The 21,921-nt window shown below is 36.5% G+C and overlaps 1 protein-coding gene across 1 annotated transcript; it reads right to left on the reverse strand.

The window, feature by feature from the left end:
* Positions 1-1,040: 1,040 nt before the first annotated feature.
* On the reverse strand, positions 1,041-21,463 carry HEPACAM2 (HEPACAM family member 2). The gene is given in 10 exon segments (XM_077781251.2): positions 1,041-1,157; positions 3,256-3,329; positions 4,636-4,673; positions 4,796-4,820; positions 4,902-5,027; positions 7,872-8,168; positions 14,175-14,459; positions 15,579-15,929; positions 21,390-21,418; positions 21,420-21,463. Coding segments are annotated over 10 exon segments (1,374 nt in total). The 5' UTR covers positions 21,452-21,463.
* Positions 21,464-21,921: the final 458 nt, after the last annotated feature.

Raw genomic sequence — 21,921 nt, forward strand, 5'->3', positions numbered from 1 at the left:
TGCTTTCTCACTGACCAGCTTGTTTTAACAAGCATGGCTGTGTGTTTACATACATAATGTGGACACACAGTTGACATAAACTAAGACATAACGACATTTTTTGTAGGGTAAGTACTGCATGCTAATGCAAGTCACATAAATATAGTGATTACTCAGCCAACTGATTAGAATATTGTTAAGAGTGTGTATTTTCCTTTTCAACTATAAAATAAACAGAACACATTAAAAAACCATAGAAAATGAGATATAATAGGCTTGTTACCAAATAAAGTCTTGTATGCTGTTCTTAATTTGTAAGAAAGACTATGTTCACAGTAGATTTATTGCAGGTATACTACAATTGAAAAAACTTCACCCTTCTTATGCTAGGAAGTGATATGCACTAGGTGATTTGAACAAAACCAGGTCTATAAGACCTGTGCTACAGGTCTATAAGCACACTGTGCTACCTACAAGCAGAATGTGCTGTGGCCTTCCTGGTATTTAACTCAGCAAAAGTGTTTCTGTGGAGTTCCCAGCCAGGGTACCACATAATAAGAATTCTTTTGCTATAGAGACACGGCTTAAAGTATAACTCTTAGTATTTCAGTGACTATTGTAACAACCATTGATTATTACTCAACTGACTAGTTTCAACATTGCAAAAAACCCCACTAACTCTACTTGGCACATGGCTGAGAGGTCTGAAGGCCATGCTACCAATTAAACTGCTTTGATTGAATATTTAACCTATTCAGTAGGAAGTGCTGATGTTTCAGTGCCCTATTAAATTAAGTGGGAATTTCAATTTGAAGCTGTGTTTGAAGATCTCACCTTTTCTTTTTTACACTTTAACAAAACTAGGGTAATGAAACAACAGACTGAAGCCTTGAGGAAAAGTGGGGGATTGGATAGGAAATGGTGAAGGAATTAAGGCAGTTTATATCTTTCCTTCCATAATCCTCTCAGTGGAATCAAAAAACAGCTACCAAAATGTAAATTGTTCTGGATGCAAAAGTATTTGTCTTTGAGTTACCATGTGAGTGAGCACAGTCTGTAACTTACTGTTGGTGGTCTTGTTCTGGCTGCTCAGGAATGTGCTGAATAACTTCATAAACCGTACTTAGCATATCCTGGCCTGCGACAAAGTCAGGGCCAGGAACAGATTGACTTGAAACCTACCAACAAAACATATTCCTACTGTAAATACAAATATGAAAAGATTCAACAGAAATTAAACTGTTAATGTAACTTGGAATTTTTTAAACTTTTTATCAAATTGTTGATTGTGGATTGAACAGGTAATCTCTTCTAGTTTATATTTCATTTTGAGTAAGTTCTCATCACATTAATACTGAGACAACTATTAGTTTTAAATTCTTTTAGCCCCTTAAAAGATTTAGGATGCAGATTTTGCATTTAATACAGCAAATACTTTATATTAAGGTACCACAAGTCAAGAAAGAAGCATTTAATAAAGGGAAAAGCAGGAGAACAGATGGTAAAAATGCAGTAAATATTCCAGGCTTGGGTTCAGCATAAAATTCCCACCAGCCTGTCAAAGAGAGAGAAATGCATGGAATTTCCATAAATCAAGTAATATTGATTGTTCAGCATGTTAAGTATATTAATTTCCTCTCATGTCATGACAACAGATTTACCTAGACTCTACATCCATAAGGAATTACCAGTCTTTCTGTCTATACCTAACCTCCAGTTCTTCATTATCTCCACCTTCTTATTTCCCCCTTTCTCTGCTGACTAAATGAGACAAAAGCTGACTTTACCTGGAATGTTGTACATTTGAATAGCTGAAAATAAATGAGTGGAGTTTCTCCTGTTCCTTGAAATTTTGCTGGAAATTATAGTATATTTCATTGCTTGTACATCTGTCCTGTTGTTCTTGTCACTGCCCTCTCCCTCCTGACCTACTAAGGCCCTGATCCCTGATCCAAGAATGTGATATTGTGATATGATCAGCTTCAGGGATATACAAGGTTTGGCTTGGAAGTCCTCAAAGATTATCCAGTTCCAACCCCTCTGCCACAGTCAGGGACATCTTTCACTAGACCAGGTTGCTCACAGTCCAGTCTGACTCTGAACACTTCCAGGGATGGGGCATCTGCCACTGAGACAACTTTTAGTTGCCTCACCATCCTTACAAGTAAAGAATTTATTTAATTGAAATATACCTTCTTTAGTATATCACAGTATGCTTAAGGCTGTAATGATCTAGGGCCTGATCTCTAAACTTAATAAGCCTCTTACTGGCACAAACTGTAAGAGACACAGTTCAGCTGCTCTGTTTTCTAAAAGTCTTTTATCTCTGCTGCTGTAAAAGCCTGTCCTCTCCACTAACATTTGCAGTAGCACTTTAGCCCTATAAATGTATATTTCAAACATGTAACTCCATCAGAGAAGATAAATTAATCTATGACTTTTTTTTGACATCATGTATTACAAGTACTAATCATAAAAACAAATTAGGTGTGGCAATGTGACACTGACCATGCTTTAAGAGGTCTCCCTTACTTGAACAGATTGATGTTCTCCAAAGTTACAAGATTACATTGCTGGCAATTTTCCCTAGCAAAGGCAAAGTCTTATTCTCTTTCCTCCCAGTTTTACCATTGTCCCTAAATTTTGTGGCCCTATTTCTGATATTTTTATTGTCCTTTTACACCATATCAGAATGGTCTCCAACTGTTATGCAGTAGTGTCAGAAAAGACACAATGCAAGGAAGCAGCAAATGTTGCAGGATTTCTTTTCTGCTAGCAAAATTCCTATGCTTAACTCCCACCCTACAATACATGAAACCAACCACATACAGCTGAGACTTATTTTATATTTACACTGTAAATAACCCCCAACACTTTTCTGCACTGCCAGGGCTGAATGTTGCATGAGAAGAAATATTAGGGTCAAGGGAGAAAATGGCATCACAACAGTACACTTGCCTGTGTGACACAAGTGGTTCAGTGCTGCTCAGCTTCCCAGCATTACTAATATTCTTTTAGTATAGGGTAGTTGAATGGAGAGTGCTGTCTTTAGAGCTTAGTTATTCCTTACTTCACTGTGTTGATTATGAAGTACTGAACTAATAACACAGGAAAGAAAGAGCAAGTACTGGGTGACCAATAGCCATGAATATGGTGTCATACAGACATCTGTAAAAAGCAACAGAAGTGAAACTACAGAAGGATTCTGGTACAGATATTTAGTATACCTAGGGAAATAGAAGAGAAACTGTCTGTTTATGATGTAAAAGCACATACCCTAGAGCCACTGGTAAGATCTGGAAAAGTGATGAACTCATATATCCCAAAATCATCCAAAGCACTTTCATGTCCTAAAGTTAGAACAAAGATTTTAAAAAAGAGATGTTAATATGAACCTGGAAAATAATGACTGGCAAGATATTTTGCCCTAATTTTTGAAACACCCAAATACTGCTTATGTGATCTGCTTTCTACCACTTCCCTGCTGAGCTCCTAAACTGGTGAGGAGTGAGGCAGGACAGCTGCAGAGCTGGTGTGAATGGTACTTGGTGATCTCCCACACCCTGTACCCAGTGTGCAGCCTCTTGCTAACCTCAGCAACAATTTTGGTGGAGACATTCATACTCTCTATTCTGGAAGGCTAAAATGACCAATTCACTTTCATTTCCCATAGAAGAGAGGCTGAATAAATAAACTCAGCACATTCACAGTGTAGTGAAGCAGTACCACCTGAATATTTTACAATTTTGAGAATAATAAAAGGGAACATGGTACCTAGAGATGCCACATTATTATTATTTGGGACTTCAGATACAAATTGTATCTAGGTGTATTTAGGTGTAGTTAGTCTACCCTCCCACTGTCCACGAGATGTGAGGCTCTTGGTTGTCTCTTGGGCAGCATTTCACATCAAAGGTTGCAGCACCAAAAACAATGATGAATTTCTATTATTTGCTATGACTTTGATGGACCTTCTGTGCTCAAGTGAATGTCCTACCTTCCTAAGTTACATATATTTCCCTCTACTTGTGCATGTAGCAGGTTATGGTCTGCTCTGATGCTTTGGTAGAAAAGAATGGGAATAAATGTGATCTCCTTCCAAAGGATGGTCTCTCACATCTCCTGCCTAGGATCAGGTGCTAAGTATTGTGGAGGGAAAAGAGGCAGTGGGAAAAAAAAACCACTCTGGGTCCTGATAACACAGAGAAAGGCAGTATAGGATGTGATAGAAGGTGATATATATATATACTGCAATGTCATTAACTCATGATTTTGGTAACAACTGATGCCAGAACATTTTCAGTTGCAATCCTTCCATGGTGTATCGCCTCTTACTGCTACCCCACAATAAGACTGATTTAAGTAATATTGGTGACAACAGTGGAATACAGGTATTCCAATACCAGAATACTGGGATTAATAGGTAGAATTCAAGACAACAGTACATACTGCTATGAGCTCCAGGCATGAGCTAAATCCATGCTGACTTCTCAATTTAGGCCTTATCTTAATTAAGCTATCATAGAGGTGTGCCTCCGAACATAAAAACACACTTTTCTTCCTTTCCTTTTATTTTTTTCTGTATTTTGTGATGCTATTTTTCTTTTTCAGAAATGGACTTTGACTTTATGCTCACACTTATTTCATTAGGATTACCTGAAAATGCCTGTGCCTTTCTGTAATCAGCTTCTGCCCTAGAAAACATAAACATGGTTCTCAGTTTGATGTCATAATCCAAGGAAAGAAAATTAATATGATAAAATGCAATTCTCTGGATGGAAATTACTTTTAGAAGTAAGATGAATTGTTTTTCTACCTGCTCTGTAGCTTCTGTTGTATCACTGAAAAGAAGAAAAAAATATTTATTCCTTTTGCTTCAATGGTCCAAAAGAAGAAATGGACTTTGCTTAACTTTTACATACCTTTATGTGGCTGATATCTTTTCCATAGGAATAAAAAGGCCATAGCTAGGATCAAAAATAATGAAATTCCTGTTATTACTGCAAGAGAAGACAAAGATTTTCCTTTCTGGGCCAGCTTTTCCAACCCTGTGACAAAGAAGATGAGTACTGGATTTAGTTCCTTGTTCTTCACAATGTGCTACAATGACACTGAAAAATGCATCTTTTAAAATTCTTCTGAAACAAGTAAACCTGAAGAGAGATATAAAACAGGTGCAAAGTTTGTGTCATGTGAATGAGTAATATTTATTTTTTCCCACAGATCTCCTGAACTGAAAAATCAATTATATGCATATCAGAAAACACTTCCAAGCAGATTAGTGCATAGATCTAAATGGAAGTCAGCAAATGTAAGCTACAAATTACAGCATGAGAAAAAAAGAAAAAAAAAAAAAGAAAATGCATATTATAACTTGTGGTATAGAGACACTGAACTACCAAAAAAGGAGGATGAGAGAGTCACTTGTGCTAGATTGGAGGGAAATCCTCCTAGTAGTTGGGAGCTATAAAGTAGGAGAAGACAAAAGACCCATTAGACTTTCTGTAAAGTTTTTTAGATCACTGGCAGTCTGGTTATTTATCAAATCACATCTGAAACCAATAAATTATCACAGAATCACAGAGTCATTTAGGCTGGAAAAGACCTCTAAGATCATTATGTCTAACCTATGACCAAAGACCAACTTGGCATTAAGTTCTATGTCCAGTCTTTCCTTAAACACCTCCAAGGATGGGGACTCCACCATGTTGTCTGTATTCATATCTTAATATATTCAAAATATTTCTTCCCTTTGCTCAAGTCTTTTGATGGGCTATGCATTAGCAAGACTTTTCCAGCAGGATTTTCTGATACAACACATACACAAATTGCATATAATTACATACCTAGAAGCACATGGAAAACATTTGTAATTAATTTACAAAGACAAGAATGTGAAAGTTAGGAAATACCAGACGTATTTGCTTGTGCACTCTCAGTTTCCTCCTTTTGCCCTGAATTGTGCAGAATTCATGTAATTAAAGGACAAAAATCATGATCCATAGAGGTAAATTAATGTTGCATATTTGCTAGTGCCAGATTTATTAGTACAATTAAAATGCATATTATTTAGCTGGATGTGAACTCCTGTGCAGAGGGCTGCTTACATCTACTTACACCTCCCTGTAATTCACTGGCATTGTGCTGGCTACATATACAGTGGTTTTCATGTAGATTAAATATAAGGATTCCTAGACAAATATGTCCTAAAGAGATGGGAAAATAAATCACTGCAATTTCACCAATTTTTTTTAATAGTCCTTCAGTGTACTGGTTTATTTAGGAAGAAAAAGACCAAATGCTGGAGAATCAGATGAGTCCTTAATATTGTTCTTCAAAGTGATTAATTTCAAATGTAGACTCAATAAATCACATCTCCATAGATACATCAGTGCAGAAAACAAAGACATGCTCTTTGCATGCATTTAACACACTCAAGCTGACTAACCTTGAAAAATGAGCAATGACTGGCATACACAAGACACCTCATCTTAGTATCTTGGCTGAAAATTAGTAACAACTTAGTGCAACTATTGATATAATTGTAGCTTATTATAAGAATTGTTTTGTAGATATTTTTTTAGGATTAATTAGGCATCTGTCTATAGCACCATATAGGTGAGTTTCTGTCCCACAGGGAAGTTGTGTAAGATCTTCTGAAACATCAGAGTTCTTGCTGCTACTGAAAGTGGCATTTCCGCTATTTTGGTTGCCATAGTCCAGCCTCTGTATCTAGGATTATGAGGGTGAGCAAAAAGAATATAGACAATTTTCATAGTCTTTGGTTAGTATGTTTATTTACTTGCAATGAGAATTTAGCATGAGCAGCATTGCTGAGAATGAATTGTGTGTGAATTCATACCTCTCAGAATCAGTCAGTGCTGCTCTGCAAGGTGTAGCCTTGACATTTCCATTTAGTGATATTTGAATAAACACTCATGAAAAAGAAAATGGCTCCCGAGGGGCAAAAGACCTTTTTCTATTTTTAAATACACTGGAGAAAATGTCTTAATAAGATGTAAGTAAAATATTTGTAATTAGGGAATCTATTAAGTGCAACCAACCAGGAAGCTGTGGAGTCTTCCCTCCTTTTTGGCCTTTGAAAGGAAATCTCAGCTGAATATCATATCTTATATGAACTTCCTGGAGAAATGTAATGTTAATTTCTATAAATACATAGTTTTGGTTGCATTTTCTTTCACTACTAACCAAAATATTTAGTTTTTCAGTGCAGTATTCTTACTATGAAATTGAAACCCATCTTCCTCTCAGCATACTGGATTCAAGATGAATCAGTAAGTAGCCTGAATCATGGACATACCTTCTTGTTTGCCAGATGAACAAATTTGTTAGCTGTTTGCTCAGCCCACATGAAATTGCTTTGCTAAATTTTCTAACAGGCAATCTAGTAATTCTTGTTGAACATTAATAGCATATGTTCCTTATCTGGAAATACTTGTATCCATCTGTATTAAAGAGATATCAGACTTCCTTGATATCTTGTTCTTTGCTCTATGCTTCTGGAGATTTTCTCAAAAACTGCTTTGTTAATATTGAACACAACCATACAGGAACTGAGATAATACCGTATGAGCAATGAAGGTATGTGTTCTTCAGAACCCAGCAATCAATCCAGAGATTCATAAATATGACAAGGAAATAATTTACATGAAAATTTTCAATAAAATCCCACAAAACTTCAGTGTCTTAGTGGGTTGTGTTCCAAGCTGTGTCATACAACAAGTAAAACCTGTATCCTACAGAATGTCCAAAAGCCCCTTTACTATATTTTTAGCAAGACCTAAATTTCATACATATTCTAAGAATTACTTCCTTTTCCTGGGGCATCTACTCAGATGTTACACTTTACAACAGTAAAGTTACATTCTTACCTACAGACATAACGACAACTGTGAATTGAGTTTCATCTCGTTTTCCAGTCACATTGTTGAAAGCACAGCACATGTACTCCATTGTCCTCTGGGCCACTTTGTCAGATATAACTTCCAGATGGGGTCCATATTTGATTACTTGAGTGGTATTGTCATCCCTTTGAATCCATGAATAAGTATTTGGTGGATTTGAATCTGCTGAGCAGTCAAACAGTACAACCTCCCCCACGTCAACTGTAAACACTGCCCCAATATTCAGACCTTTGTCTGATTTGACTCTTAGTCCATAAGGTCCATCTGCATTGGGAGAAAAGGAGAAATACAGTGGGAAAAAGAAAATCAAAGTATATAATTAAAAATTAATCAGAAGTGTATCTCTAAAGTTAGAATATTTAAGTTAGACTAGACTTTAGAATGGCTGGCATTCAGTCATTTCAATGAAAAGGTTTTCTGTTCAATAACTGGATCTGTGCTAGGCTTAGCTCAGGCTACACCCACTTAATACTGGTCCAATTGCTGATTAAGGACAAAGCATGGGTGTATGTATTTCTCAGCATGATAAAAAGAATGAAAACTGAAATCAGTTGGATCTATGAAGTAAAGGAGCATGTCTTCTTCAGGAGCATATTTGATTTCTACTTCAATGCCAAACTTAATGGCATAAGTATTTTCCCAATTTTCCTACAAATTTAAAAGTAAAAAAATTGGCCTTCTAATGTTAACTTCACTGCAATAATTTACAGTATAAAATTTATAATATAATTTACAGTATAAAAATTATTTAGGGAACTAACTTACAGGTATAATATTGAGTGGGGTGTACTTTAGAAGAATGCACAAAAAATTTCCATAAATGACTGCTAGAATAAACTTTAACTTTCCCCCTATTTTAGTAAGTTTGTACTACTAAATAATACCTTAAATAATTAAATAATTTAAAATACTTAAATAATTTCTACTATAATTATGCTTTTTCAAAGGACAAGTTCTTGTGCTGAAAGTTGTTTTTCTGAATATAATTAGAAGAAGCATATGTTATTGTACAGTCTTGTGTTCATTACGCAAAAAATTGAGCAGATGAGTATTTTTAGTGCAACCTGCATAGGAAAATGAGAAGGGAAACAATATACTTAAATATAAGAATATTTCTCATGCTGTTTTTATTAGAACATTTCAGATCATTGGAGCTTTTATATCTTTATATGTTAAAATTATTTTTACAGTTATTGAAGTATACAAATTTATGTAGAGAATATAATTATTGAAGTGTGCCTTATTAAATAACTTTTTCTAGTTTAAAAAAAACAAAACCAATCCCCCCTAATCATTTAAATGTTATTAATTCCCTGAGGACTTGCATGAATTATTAAAAATGCACAGACCTAATATGACAGAGCAAAAGAAGAAAATATGCAGAGTATCATTTTGGTAGGATCCCTGAAGATCAGTAAAGCTGCCTCATACAGAATGGTGTAGCACAAAAGAGACACAGTACTGTGCCCATTGCAGACAGGGGAATCTAGTAATATTTCCACCTTCATGTGGTTGTCTGGAATAATTAAGATTATGTAGCTGGTGAGCTACATGATCTGTATCCCTGCTACATGATGCTGCACACTTGTATATTTAAGACTTTATTTCCCACCAGGAAATTCAGGACCATGTTAGAATGTTCTCTAATACTTCTCTAATACTTCTATTTACTGTTTGCCTTTTTTTATGAGACTCATTTATTCTTCAAGAACACCTAAGCCACTACCACACAACACAAACCAGGCCATTCTGTGTGTGCCTCTGTGTTTATTTCTGTTTGTTCAGTCTTAGACAAGAGACTATAGACCACCACATATGACCTCAGTTTAGCCCACTTTTAAGTAAATACCCCTATTTCACAACATAAACTTGTCAATCTTTTAATTTCCTCTATTTATTTCCTAGAGGTAAGCTTTTTGCAGTCTCATTTTAAAGAATGGCTGACATAATGCATAATATTTTCTTGGGAAATGCAACACAAATTCACTTCAGCATGAATTAGTGCTGCTTCTACCTACATTACAGTGGCCACTCTGAAAAATCATGGCTTTTCTTTAAGTTCTAGATGCTGGACTGCTTCCTCACAGGCTCTGCAATTCCTGAGTCACTTGATTTATCATCTCTAAGAGTCACCTGGTCCTGTAATGACCATTTCTGTGAAGTACAGACCTATACCCACTGTTTTGGCTTGGCTGGCCTCACTTGGTCTGTATGTTTCTGTGGAAGTGGTGCTTTTCACCGGAGCTGAGCTCTCATAGGTGTTTACTTACCCTTTTTTTCAGATCTGAAAGGAGAAGGGATGTACTGGCCTTTGACATTTTTCATAAATGAATTAAAGCCCTTCACAAAATATGTATAGGCAGGAACATAATTTTTTTACTTTTCAGAGCAATTTAGTGGTTCTTCCAATCCAATTCTCCCATTTTTGGAGAATTAGCTTTTATTTTCACTGATAATATGACTTTGATATGTGTTAACATAGATTATTGTAAGAAGAGCTGACAGGTTTCCATGCTCTCCTCACTGTAGTTGGTGCTTTGCCATGGTCTGCAAAAGAATCGGAACTGAGTTTTGCTTTTCTATCAGTATCATAACCGTGCAACATAAAGAGATAACACTGAGAACTATATTTTAATGGAAGATGCAAGTTGAAAGAAATCATTATACAAACACTGACACACACTGGCTGGCGAAGTAAGCTGGAAAAAAACAGAGGGGTTATCTTAAAATCCTTGCAAAATCTAAAAAGTGGCATTCCTTGCTGAAGCCAACACAAGGATTAGGTAACCCTTCTGCTTTGCCTGGAGCAATATTTTGCCTCTCCTGGGCATTACGGACATCAAAGTCCCTAAACAATGGGTAACTGACACATACACAGCTTCAAGGATGATTCTGAAAAGTAGGCAATTAACCATTCTCTCTCTACTAGTAAGCATATTCTATCTTTTGGAAGACTTGAGGAAGAAAATCCCACTTAGTCTGCTGAGTTCAACCCAGTACAACAGTGTCTGCTGCAGCCTACAGGACAGTAGCTTCTTCCAGTCTTGAAATAATTTATTTCTGAGTCACATGACTGCAACAGCCATGTTCCAGGATGCATTATCATCGTAACTAATGGAGAAACAGGATAATATTAATAAGACATGAATTAAAAAACACTTTTCATACTCAGCTACAACCCACAATGATAGCCTTCATGGATCCCTCAGCTCTATCTACCCTTTCAAGTATTCTCAGCAGAAAACTGCCTCTTGTCTCAGTAAAACCAGTTAACTAAATTATGTGTAAAATAATAAATCAATATTTCTGAGTAATAATTTACTGCTCCATGGGAATATTTTCAATTGCTCCCATCACTACGAGACTGTTACAGTTTCCAAGCAGATGGCAGGTATTTACCGTGAGTGACCTTTTCTTTATCACCTCCAGCAACGCCCCCACAGCAATGACATATGGCAGAGAGAGATCCTGGGGCTAGTTCTGGATTGTTATTGACAACTGGGAGCTGGGAGACAAAGTACTTCTGGAGGCAGAGGTTGAGCCAAATTAGGTGACTTCATAGAGCTCGGGAAGTAAGACTCCAACTCCCATCACTGACTTGATTGTAGAGAATACCACAGGTATTTGAAGTCTTTCAGCATTGCATTGTTTGCTCTTAATACCTTTTTTCAGATTTTATATTGTGCACAAAGCAAATCCTCAGTTCTGATGAAGGACATTCAGAAAATGCGTGTACAATAATATTTACACGCATGGAGAAAAAGTGAATCTCAAGGTTTTTGATAAAACTGTATATCACAACCATTTAAACAGCAAAAGATTCAAGAAATATGGACACTTAACTAACTTTGAGATTTTAAAATTCTAGTAAACAGTAGGTCAAAACCAGGTTTCTAGCTTAGAACTTAGAAAGATTTTTCAAATTTGCTGAAAAATGTGTGTAATTGATGAGGAAGAACAGGGGGAAGCAGTACCAGAGCTGGGACTGAAGGGCACACATGTTCTCAGACCAGGTGTTCCAGACACCTGTGAGTGCCATCAGTGCTTTGGAGACAATTCTATGTATACCAGGTCAGAAATTCAAATCTCACATGGGCTGTGCAACGAACAGAGCTGTCTGAAAGCTAGCAAGGGTGGCAGATGTTTTTCTAGCCTGACCTGACTTCATTGCATGGGTAGGGGCTCTCAGGCTGGATACAGTGTCCCAAGTTCTATGCAGGTACTCTTTGAAGACAGACCTGTATAAGGCCAATTCGCAGCTCATTAAAGTGAGAAACGCAGTAGAGAAGCTGGTTCGTACACCTTCAGGTCTCATTTTTAGCACTTTAAGCACATAAGTGAGCTGAGACAGTGACTTTACAAAAGCAGGCATATAAAAATGTGCTACCTTGAGGAAAGAATGTGATTGACTTTTTTTTAAAATTGCAGTAATGATAAGTTAAAACTCCATCAGTGCTGGTTATTTTCTTAATTATCATGATTCCTCTGTCTAATGAGATGGAAGATCAGTTAATATTTGACCTGTTTAGGACTCTTTGCAACTGCTTCTTCATCTTCAAGTCTGCGCTGCTGTCAATTTTATAAGCTACATATAAGCTTATATCAGCTCATATCTAACAACGTCCTTGTTAATCCTTGCTCATTTGGGCTGTCTTTTTCTCTTCTCCTGATGCAGTGTAGAGACACCTCCTCCCCTCCATACTTCAGATGCAAGTTATCCCCTTATCCAATTAATTCTTCCAAGTTATAACAAAAAACCCCGAACAAATAGCAGAAGAGATAATCAGAGATGAAAGGAGATGCAAGGAGGAGGAGGAAAATATAAGAGGTTGAGATGTAGGTTCTGAATATGCTGGTAGTGCAACCACAACAAGCTGAGCATGAGCTGCCTACCAACTGCCAGCTGCCAGAGCCTGGAGAAAGCAGGAATGAGCACCAGCCCTTGACTGGACAGGAATTCAGTTCCCGTCCTTGCAGTGTCCCTTCCAGACTGGGCCACTGGGTAAACTGGCTGAATAGGACTGGTGGCAAAGTGGATCCTGGCCTTTCAAATTTCAGCTCTCCTCTGAGAAGGAAAATTCAACCCCTGAGGACATAAGGATTAGGGCATGGCAAGTGAGATATGTGTAGCATGTGCTACTTGAAAACTGAGGAGGCACTGAGAATTCCTGACATGGACCAAAATGAAAAGGCTCTAAGATTTATTGTATAATTGTTGAATGGTGATTAAATCAATCTTTTGTTTCCTCCAACTCAATTAGTTTCTCAGGTGCCTTCATTTCCAGTCAAAATACCTGTCTACCTGAAGGTTTACTCTTCTGTCAAAAATGGACTTTATGCAACTCTTCTTGCTCCCTCATGCTTCCCATTTGATATAGAACGTAATAATTTCTTTTCATTCTAATTTTGCTAAGCTTGACTGAGGTTTCTGTGTCTCTTCTCCATTCCTGTCTTTCTTTCTTTCCAGTTCAAGATCAGCATTCTGGGATCTGCAGGGACTGCATGAATGATTGCACATGTGGTGTTATCTTCTATGTGCCATTAGCATTCCCCTTGTTTCCTTGTTGGAAATACATTTCTCACTCCCCCAGAATTAAATATGTCTTTTTATGCCTGAATCATACTGTGATATTTTGTGATAGCTCAATCACCTAGGCTCACTGCCTTGATTATTTTCTAATCAATCTTGATCTTATCAGCAGAAGTTCATGTTTTTTATTCTCTGAAAAGGCATGCCCATTTATTTAATTGCTAGCAAATCTCATCCCAGCACTATTACTCTGTCCAAGTCATTCAATTCTCCTATTTAATAAAATGAATTAACTTCATTGAGATACTCCCTATCTTCTTTCTAGTGTCATTAATGGAAGTATTGAAAAAGACAGGACTTGAAATGATCTTGAGGAAACCCACTAATACCAGTCCTTCAGCCTGGTACTTCCTGTGCTTAGCTTTTTGCTACTATTCGGTATCTTCATTTATAACAATTATCTCATTATTTTTTTCCTTTGAGTCACATCTGAAGATATCTGTGGAAATTTTGAAGTTTCTATTTGAATTCTGCAGTGGAGACTGATCTTCACAACTACACAACACCGAATAATTTTATTATCCTGTTTAAAGTTAGAGCTGTTGCAAACAAGATCATTTTGAATGCAAGCTCACATACAGTGTTGACTCCACTGTTTTCTGCCTGTTTTCATATTTGGAGGCACTCCTTCCAGCAAAATAATTAATACAAAGATAATAATGAATATTTTATATACTCACAATATATGGTTGGTGCAATTATCTCACTTTCCATTGCACTGACAGGGTTAGATACCAGACAGCTGTAATTCCCAATGTCTTCTTTTACTACAGGAACAATTAGAAGTGTAGCATTGTTTGATGAAAAGGTATAATTAGGGCCAGCATGAAGACGCTTCCCATTTTTCATCCACTGGTAAGCTATCCTTGTACCTCTATCCACAGTACATTTTAGGGTAATATTCCCTACATACTCCACTACTCCTGAAGATGGTTCAGTATGTACAGCTGGCTTTGTGACTGGAACTGTAACATAAAGCAATAAGAAGAGTTGTTAAAGTGACAAGCCATTATATTACAGTCTTCATGGTCAACATGATTCAAATAGCAATCATCATTCTCCCTGGATATTACTAATATTTCAAATTTTATCTCTTAAATGTAGTTAAAGGTTAAAAAAAGAAGGCCATATTCTCAGCTGGTGACTGTAAGAATTGTTATGGGACATAAATAAAACCAGACTGTTTATATTACTGGTAATAGGATAAAGGCAGCAGTCGTGTACCCTGGCCTCTTGCCTCATATACTGAGGCAATCACTGAGTCCACAGAAAGGAAAAGAGCACAAAGCATGACACTGCCCACATGCCCACTGCCCACTGCTGAGAGGTGTGTGACGTCTCAGCATGACTGCCCACAGCTTTGCCCACACTGGGCATCACTGAAATCTGGGCAATCTGTCATGAGGATGTCTGCAGATTGGGGTGGGTTTGGGAGTTAAATGGCAGCTACAACTTTGTCACCTCAAGATGTCATTTGTCTCATTCCTTCCAGCTCTGAACCCTTCAGTTACAGGGCTCCCTCTGTATAATCCATAAATTAAAGAAGCTCTTGTTGCTCTTTTAGATAAATTTTTTCCCATTTCAATTTTTTTTCCCCAGTTCCCAATAGAAAGAGCAGAGTCTAAAGAGGGAAATTCAGTAAATTTATGAATTCAGATCTGGGCTTCTTTTACAGACTACAGTCACCAGCAAAAGTCAATGGCTCCTCTTTGTTACCCGAGGTAAAGTTGTTCAGGGAAAAAAAACTATTTCAAATTCAATGCTTCCTCATGAAAGCACAGCAGAAACTTATGAGATCTTAGTTTTTAGAAGTCTGTCTAATATAATCTTAAATGTTTCTATACCTCTTAAGTTTTTTACTTATGATATAGAAGCATCAATCAATATATTAATTTTGTTTAAAGATGACGTATTTTAGTATTCCCTCCAGGAGCAGTAGAAAAAAAACATAACTTAATAGTTTGCATTTATTATTTATGGTTGCTTTAAATGAGACACCATTGTAACTGGATACAAAGAACCAGGACTTCAAACCTATTGTAATTTTATTTTCAAAATGAAGATACTGTCCTTTATTAACTTACCATCAACAGCTACTTGAATCTTTTGACTTGCAGCTATGGTCCCATTTCCACGGACATTGACTTTTACAATGTAATTGCCTTCATCACTGAGATGCAATGGATTAATCCTCAAAGATGCATTTGGTGGTATAAGGGTAAACTTGTGCTGGTATTCCAAGTCTGGAACAACTCTTTGATTTACAGAGCCAAGCAAGTATTTTGGATTACTTTGAGACCTCTCAAAAAGCCAAATTATCTGGATTTCAGAAGCTGTAGCATTGAAACTGTAGTCAACAGAAAGATTAAGTGGTTGCCCCTCGATACCATGGATGGTATGAGATGGTACTGTCAATTTTAAGGCAGAACAAATCCCTGCATAAAAATGAAAGAATAAACAAATAAACAAACCGAAAATACAAATGAAAACCACAGGAAACTCAAATGAAAAATTCTTACAGTGAAAAAACTTTGAAGGCTAAAACTCACATATTTTAGTTATAACTCAGATTTTAAGTATGAAAGGGGCAAGAGCTCATTGACCTTGGTGGCTGCATCTAACTACAGAGTTCTAGCCTCATATTCTACAAAAAGCAAAAACTGTTGAAAGTTTGGCCAAAATATGTATATATAATGTAAATTTACCTTAATGTATAAAATATCTTCCCTTTAAAATATTTTGGATTTCTAGGTCTTACACTGTTTAACAGTCTTGGATTATAAACTCAGTTTTTAGGATTTTTTCTGGGTTGGTTCAGCTGCAGAGGACTTCTTAGGTACCCTGCCGGTTATACTGAGAAATTGACTGAAAATCTGACAAACCGCACTTTCATGAATTCTGACTAAAACTATATGTAATTATTATTGCTGACTGTTCTTTACCTTTAAGACTAAATTCAAGAAACATTACAAAGCTTGCAAAATTCAAGTATTCCAGTCTTAGGAGATTGCCAGAATTAAGCCTTGCTCTCGATATGCACAAAAGTGACTTTTTCACAGCCACATGATTAATTCTGTTTTCCAAGAATTCTGTCTCTGTTATGATGCAAAAAGGCAACTCCTTGGTTAATCATTGTCTTTCCCATACCTTTTAAAAATAATTTTTCCTTGTCCTGGCCTAAGATATATTTATAAAACACTAATAAAGCTTTAATGTAGAAACGAAGTGATTGATTTTCACATTAACTTTTCCATGGCACTCATGAAAACAGCAATCAACATTGACATTAATGAACTGATCTCACAACACCATTTCAACTGATAGGACTTTAGAGATGAATAATTTAAGCCTAGAAAAAATTAACAACAAAAATACAGACTCAATTTGGATGACCAATTCAAAATATAAAGGGTATGATTTTTCAAAATACATATAAAAACATTTCAGTATGTTCAAGATGCAACTCCAATTAACTCTACTTGCAGGTTTGATTGTTCAGATTTGTGTTCAATACTGCTAAAAAGCACAATGCAAATGGCAAAAAAACTCTAGGAAAAAAGCAACCTCTTATAAGTAAGAAACGTAAGAACTGTTATTTAAATAATCCATCTGCTACTGAATAAGAACACACTGGAGACTGAGAATGCACTGCCCAGGACAACATGCAATGCTTTCACCATGTACCATCTATTCTTTTCCTGCTAATGATCATTTTTGTTTGGACTTGATGATCCTTGAGATCCCTCAAACCTGAGATTCTGTGATTCTTGACATGCTTCCAATATCTGTAATGAAAAAGTAACTTCCCACCTGATGTCCATGGAACATGTTTCTATCTGGAAAGAGCTGGATGGGTAGGGAAGAGCAGAAGGAGCAATGTATGAAAAATATATGACTTTGCTCATTCATATAATGCAGGGTTAACTTTGTTTCTCACATTTCCTACTTTCATATCATTATTCTTTATGACAGAAATTGTGAAAGGTTCATTTACGTCTAATTTCCTACGTATGTGACAGAAAATAAAGAAAAACATAAATTCAGTATTATAATGTGGTATCTGTACATGTCTTTTGCGTTAGAAGCATCAAATTTCTGTGCACAGTTGTTTGCCACGAGGTAATAGCAAAGCAAACTTGTTGAGGATGAGGGTGGGGACACAAAATGGAGTGGTGGTTACAGATGCAGCAGTAATGCCAGTAATTAATGTCAGAGGTACCCTGGAGTGTGAGTGGACTGGCTCCTGGGTAGCCAGCAGTGCTGTACAGAACCTACCCCAAAAAAGTAATTTTGTGTCTGGCTTCCCTTTTCATAAAGCTGAGCAATATTACACTCAGCTAAAGATAGCTTACAGCATTTCTGAGGGCATGGCAGGGAAGCCAAAGGAAAATGCTGCAGAATACTAACAGGGAAATATAAAAAAAGACAATGAAATCCTTTGACAGTAAGTCTGGCAAGCCCCCATTAATGGGGCTAAGGAGGAAGCAGGCAGAGGGCTTCAGGCTGCATGGACTTTAATTCGCAGAGGACTGGCTGGGGTTCAGCTGAGATAGGAGGAGAACAGGGTAAAAAAAAGAGGAACAGTGTAGAAAAAATGTGGAATGGCTGAAGTGGAGGATACATAGGACAGAGATCATTATATGCTTAACTTTCTAGATGAGAAACCTAAAACAGATGATGCACATCAAACTGAAGACTGCTCCCCTACCCCTTTTTAACAAAATTTGCACCCTGTTATTCTTGCAATTTTCTAACACTGCACAACTCTTCAAGGATTTCTAGACTCTGATTAACAGGATATTAAGTATTTTGTTGATTTTTCTAACACTTCTCAGATGTTAATATGCTCCCTGACAACATTACAGTACAAATCAGATTTAAACTGCTGTTGTCCACTTGGAAAAGAGAGAAACTCCTCAGTAGAATCCTTCATTAAATACTTAATGCTAGAGATCTATTTCGTATTACCTACCAATTATATAATCATCCATTTTAATTTTTAGATCAACTGGAATAAAGTCAAACACATCTCAAACACAGAGCCATCTGTAATTAGAAGATCTGTCCATATACTTACTGATTCTTTATGTCTGATGCTGTTCAATTTTTGGGTTTATTTAGCTGTCAATGGGTGATTGTGCTGTTGGACAACATACCAGTAAAAGAAGCAGTGCAATCATAAACTATGGAAAACAAATAATATTTCTCACAGATCTGTTTGTGCAAAAACTTAGCATAACCTAAGCAGGTCTTGTGAGCACCAGGATAATTGGGATGACCAGGATGGAAGGTAACAGCATTATTATGCTGTAATGAAAAGAGAATCAGAGCTGGAAAATGTTTTTCTTAGCAGCTAAAAACTGTTGGAATAGAAACTGCAAATTAACTTTTTTCAACTTGATTTATAGGGAAAATCGGCTCTGTGTAATGTCTTGGAAAGACACTTTGATCTGAAATTAGGGAAAGTCTTTTAGCTGGGATCAGAGGTGGTGAGGCCAGAAACCCCATTTTCCCCTCAACCCCTTCAAGGAGTGCCTTTGGATAACTCCAGTTCTTGTCGGTCTCTCTGGGTTTGCTGGGGGGATTTTGTGGAGTGCCAACATCCCATAGGAGCTTCCCCATGGCTGGCAGGGCAAGGGAGAAGGCAGCCTGAGACTGGGGCAAGTTATTAGATAATGGTGCTCTGTCAAAGGCAAAGGTTTTATGGGAGCAGTGATGGAAATATTCTGGTCTTAGCAGAGGTCTTCTGCAGTCTGGGATATTCTTTATTGAGAGGGTTATCCTTTTCATCAAAAGTGTTGTCAGGCATTAGAATGGGACACCCAGGGAAGTGGTAGAGTCATCCTCCCTTGGGATACTTTGAAGATGTGTAGATGCAGCACGCAGGAATATGCTTTAATGGAGGAATTGGCAGTGTTAGGTTTATGGCTGGACTTGATACTCTTTAGGGTATTCCCCAACCTAAAGTGTTCTATGATTCATTTGAATTAGATTAATATTGATTTTTAATTTAAACTGGAGACTGTTATGACTAATCCTTGAATTAAAGTTAATAGCAAAATCAAGCCAATGTGTCAAACTAAATTAATATTTTTCAGGCCCAAATCCCATAAAATCCAAGCCTATCCCTACTGCTTTACATATATAATGCACTTTTTTTCCCAAGATGATGAAATTCCAAGACCTAATTTTTGTATAATGATTTTAAGAGCTGTACAAAATGACCTCCATTTGGAGCTCAGTGATCTGTGCTTTGCTTCCATTTCACATTGCTATCACCAGTATTAGCAAGCACAACAGAATTGTTGTTGACATAAAACAAGGGCTGCAGTTTTAGTTTAAATAAAAAACTATGGCATAACTTTTGAGTTTATGGCATAAACTGAAACTTGCTTAGCGAGATTTTAGCATTCTCTGAATTTAACATGCACATCTCCTTGCCAAAGTGAGTTTGGATTCTCAATTGCTTTTCACCAGAGTGTTCATTTAGCCCTTCAGCTCTCCTGAACTTGATGCAAAATGTCACTAGATCAGTGAAATTTTCCCCCCGTTTTACAAGTATGCTTATTTATGGAACAAAAAAATCCAAACAACCCAGATATAATGGCCCAGGAAAGCTGCAATTTCTATACCTCCATTTATATAATGGAAAATTTGGGAGTATTCTTCCCTGGATTAGGATTTTTGCCCAAGAAAAAGTTCCACTGAGCTTTGTTACAGGATTTAATCTTATTTGCTGAGGTCAATGCCTTCAGTGGCCTTTGTGTCATGCACCTGATTCTCATCATGATATGAAGTATGGGCAGCACTTTTCCTGGGTAAGGATGTAAGGCTTCTTGGTGAATAAACCTGTACTCAAAGCACTCTGCTTGAATGACAACAACTCTTGCAGGATTTTAATGAAAAATATCCAATAAAGTGGTAAAGTAGATAAAGCACAAAATCGCTATTTTTTATCAACCAAATATTTTTCATTTTTAAAGAAGAGATCCAATAATCATGATATAAAACATCAATCATTATGAAGCCAAAAGTCTTGAAAAAGTATTGAGCCCAAAATCAAGGAAACTAGGTGACTCTATAATATGCTAGAACTGTGAGGTTCAAAAAGAAGATAAAAAAAGTTGTTCCTATACATGAAAGATTAGAAGATGCACTAGATTTGTAATATTACATATTTCCTCTGTTGACATTTACAAACCCAATTAAATATAGAAAAAGGTAATTACAATAGTTTGTAGAATTAAACTTCTCTAACATTTGATCAGAGGATATTTCTGTCAAAGTACATGGAACATCTATTTTTTATCCATTACATGGATAACAAATGCACATGTACAAAAACTGCACCCAGTCACCAAACAAAAGTACTATTAATGGGGAGATATTCTTCAGTTGATTAAAAGCTTAATTTAGTTTCAATACCAATTACATTTAGATATTACATATAAATTTAATAATAAAGAAGTGAAAAATAATGTAACAATGCTGTCTCAATAAATTTTTAAACAAGTGTGTAACAGTTTCTGTCTAATTGGTTTAGAATCTGTCCAGTCTTACTGGTTAAAAAGAATACACAATGTATATGTTATTCAATAAAATGTAAGAGTATGTATTTAATCAATACCCCTGTTTTACATGTTGACTATGAATATTTAATCAATGCCCAGTTTTACATATAGATTATGTACAGCACTCCTTTTTGTTCAGCTGCTAAAACTTTAGCTTCACTCCCAAAACAAGGTGCCACTATCTGATTAACAGCTAGGCTACCTTCCTGAAATCAAACATCTGCCAACACAACAGAAATATCTTTAAATTGATAAAGATAAATCTTATAGAACCAATTCACATTTCCACAATGACAATTAAATATAATTCATACTGTATCTTACCTACAAGCAGAAAATATATTTTGCACTGTAAGTCCCAAAAGAAGTTGGCTAAAGGGCTCCATGAAAGCATCCTGTCCCACAAAAATGCCACCTTCTCAGCACTAAGCCAGGGCTTGGACCTGCAGCTGCTGGTTTATTTGCTAGGGAAATCAGCAATGAGTTAACAGGTCCTACCCTGTCCCCTGCCTTATGTGATTTGAATATGTGTATACAAAGAACAAAGGGAGTGGAGCACCTGTTAGATGAGGACCCATCTTCATTGCCTCTGACTTTATCATAACCCTTCCCCAGCAGTCACAGCAAATATGACACAGAATGTAATAAATGGGGCACACAATACAAAGTACATTTAATTAATAGGAGTAAGTAAACGCACCAAGTGAACAGGTTATACAGTTATTAACTTCCTTTAGTTACAGTTTCATAAAAAATACTGTGATGCTACATGCTTATTTCAAACTAAAATTAGTATTCAGAATATTTTTTCAGAACTTTTCTAAGAACAGCCTCTCATTTTCTGTTTTAAAAACCA

Source organism: Lonchura striata, chromosome 2 (assembly GCF_050655825.1).
Source record: "Lonchura striata isolate lonStrDom1 chromosome 2, ASM5065582v1, whole genome shotgun sequence".
Classification (NCBI taxonomy): Eukaryota; Metazoa; Chordata; class Aves; order Passeriformes; family Estrildidae; genus Lonchura; species Lonchura striata.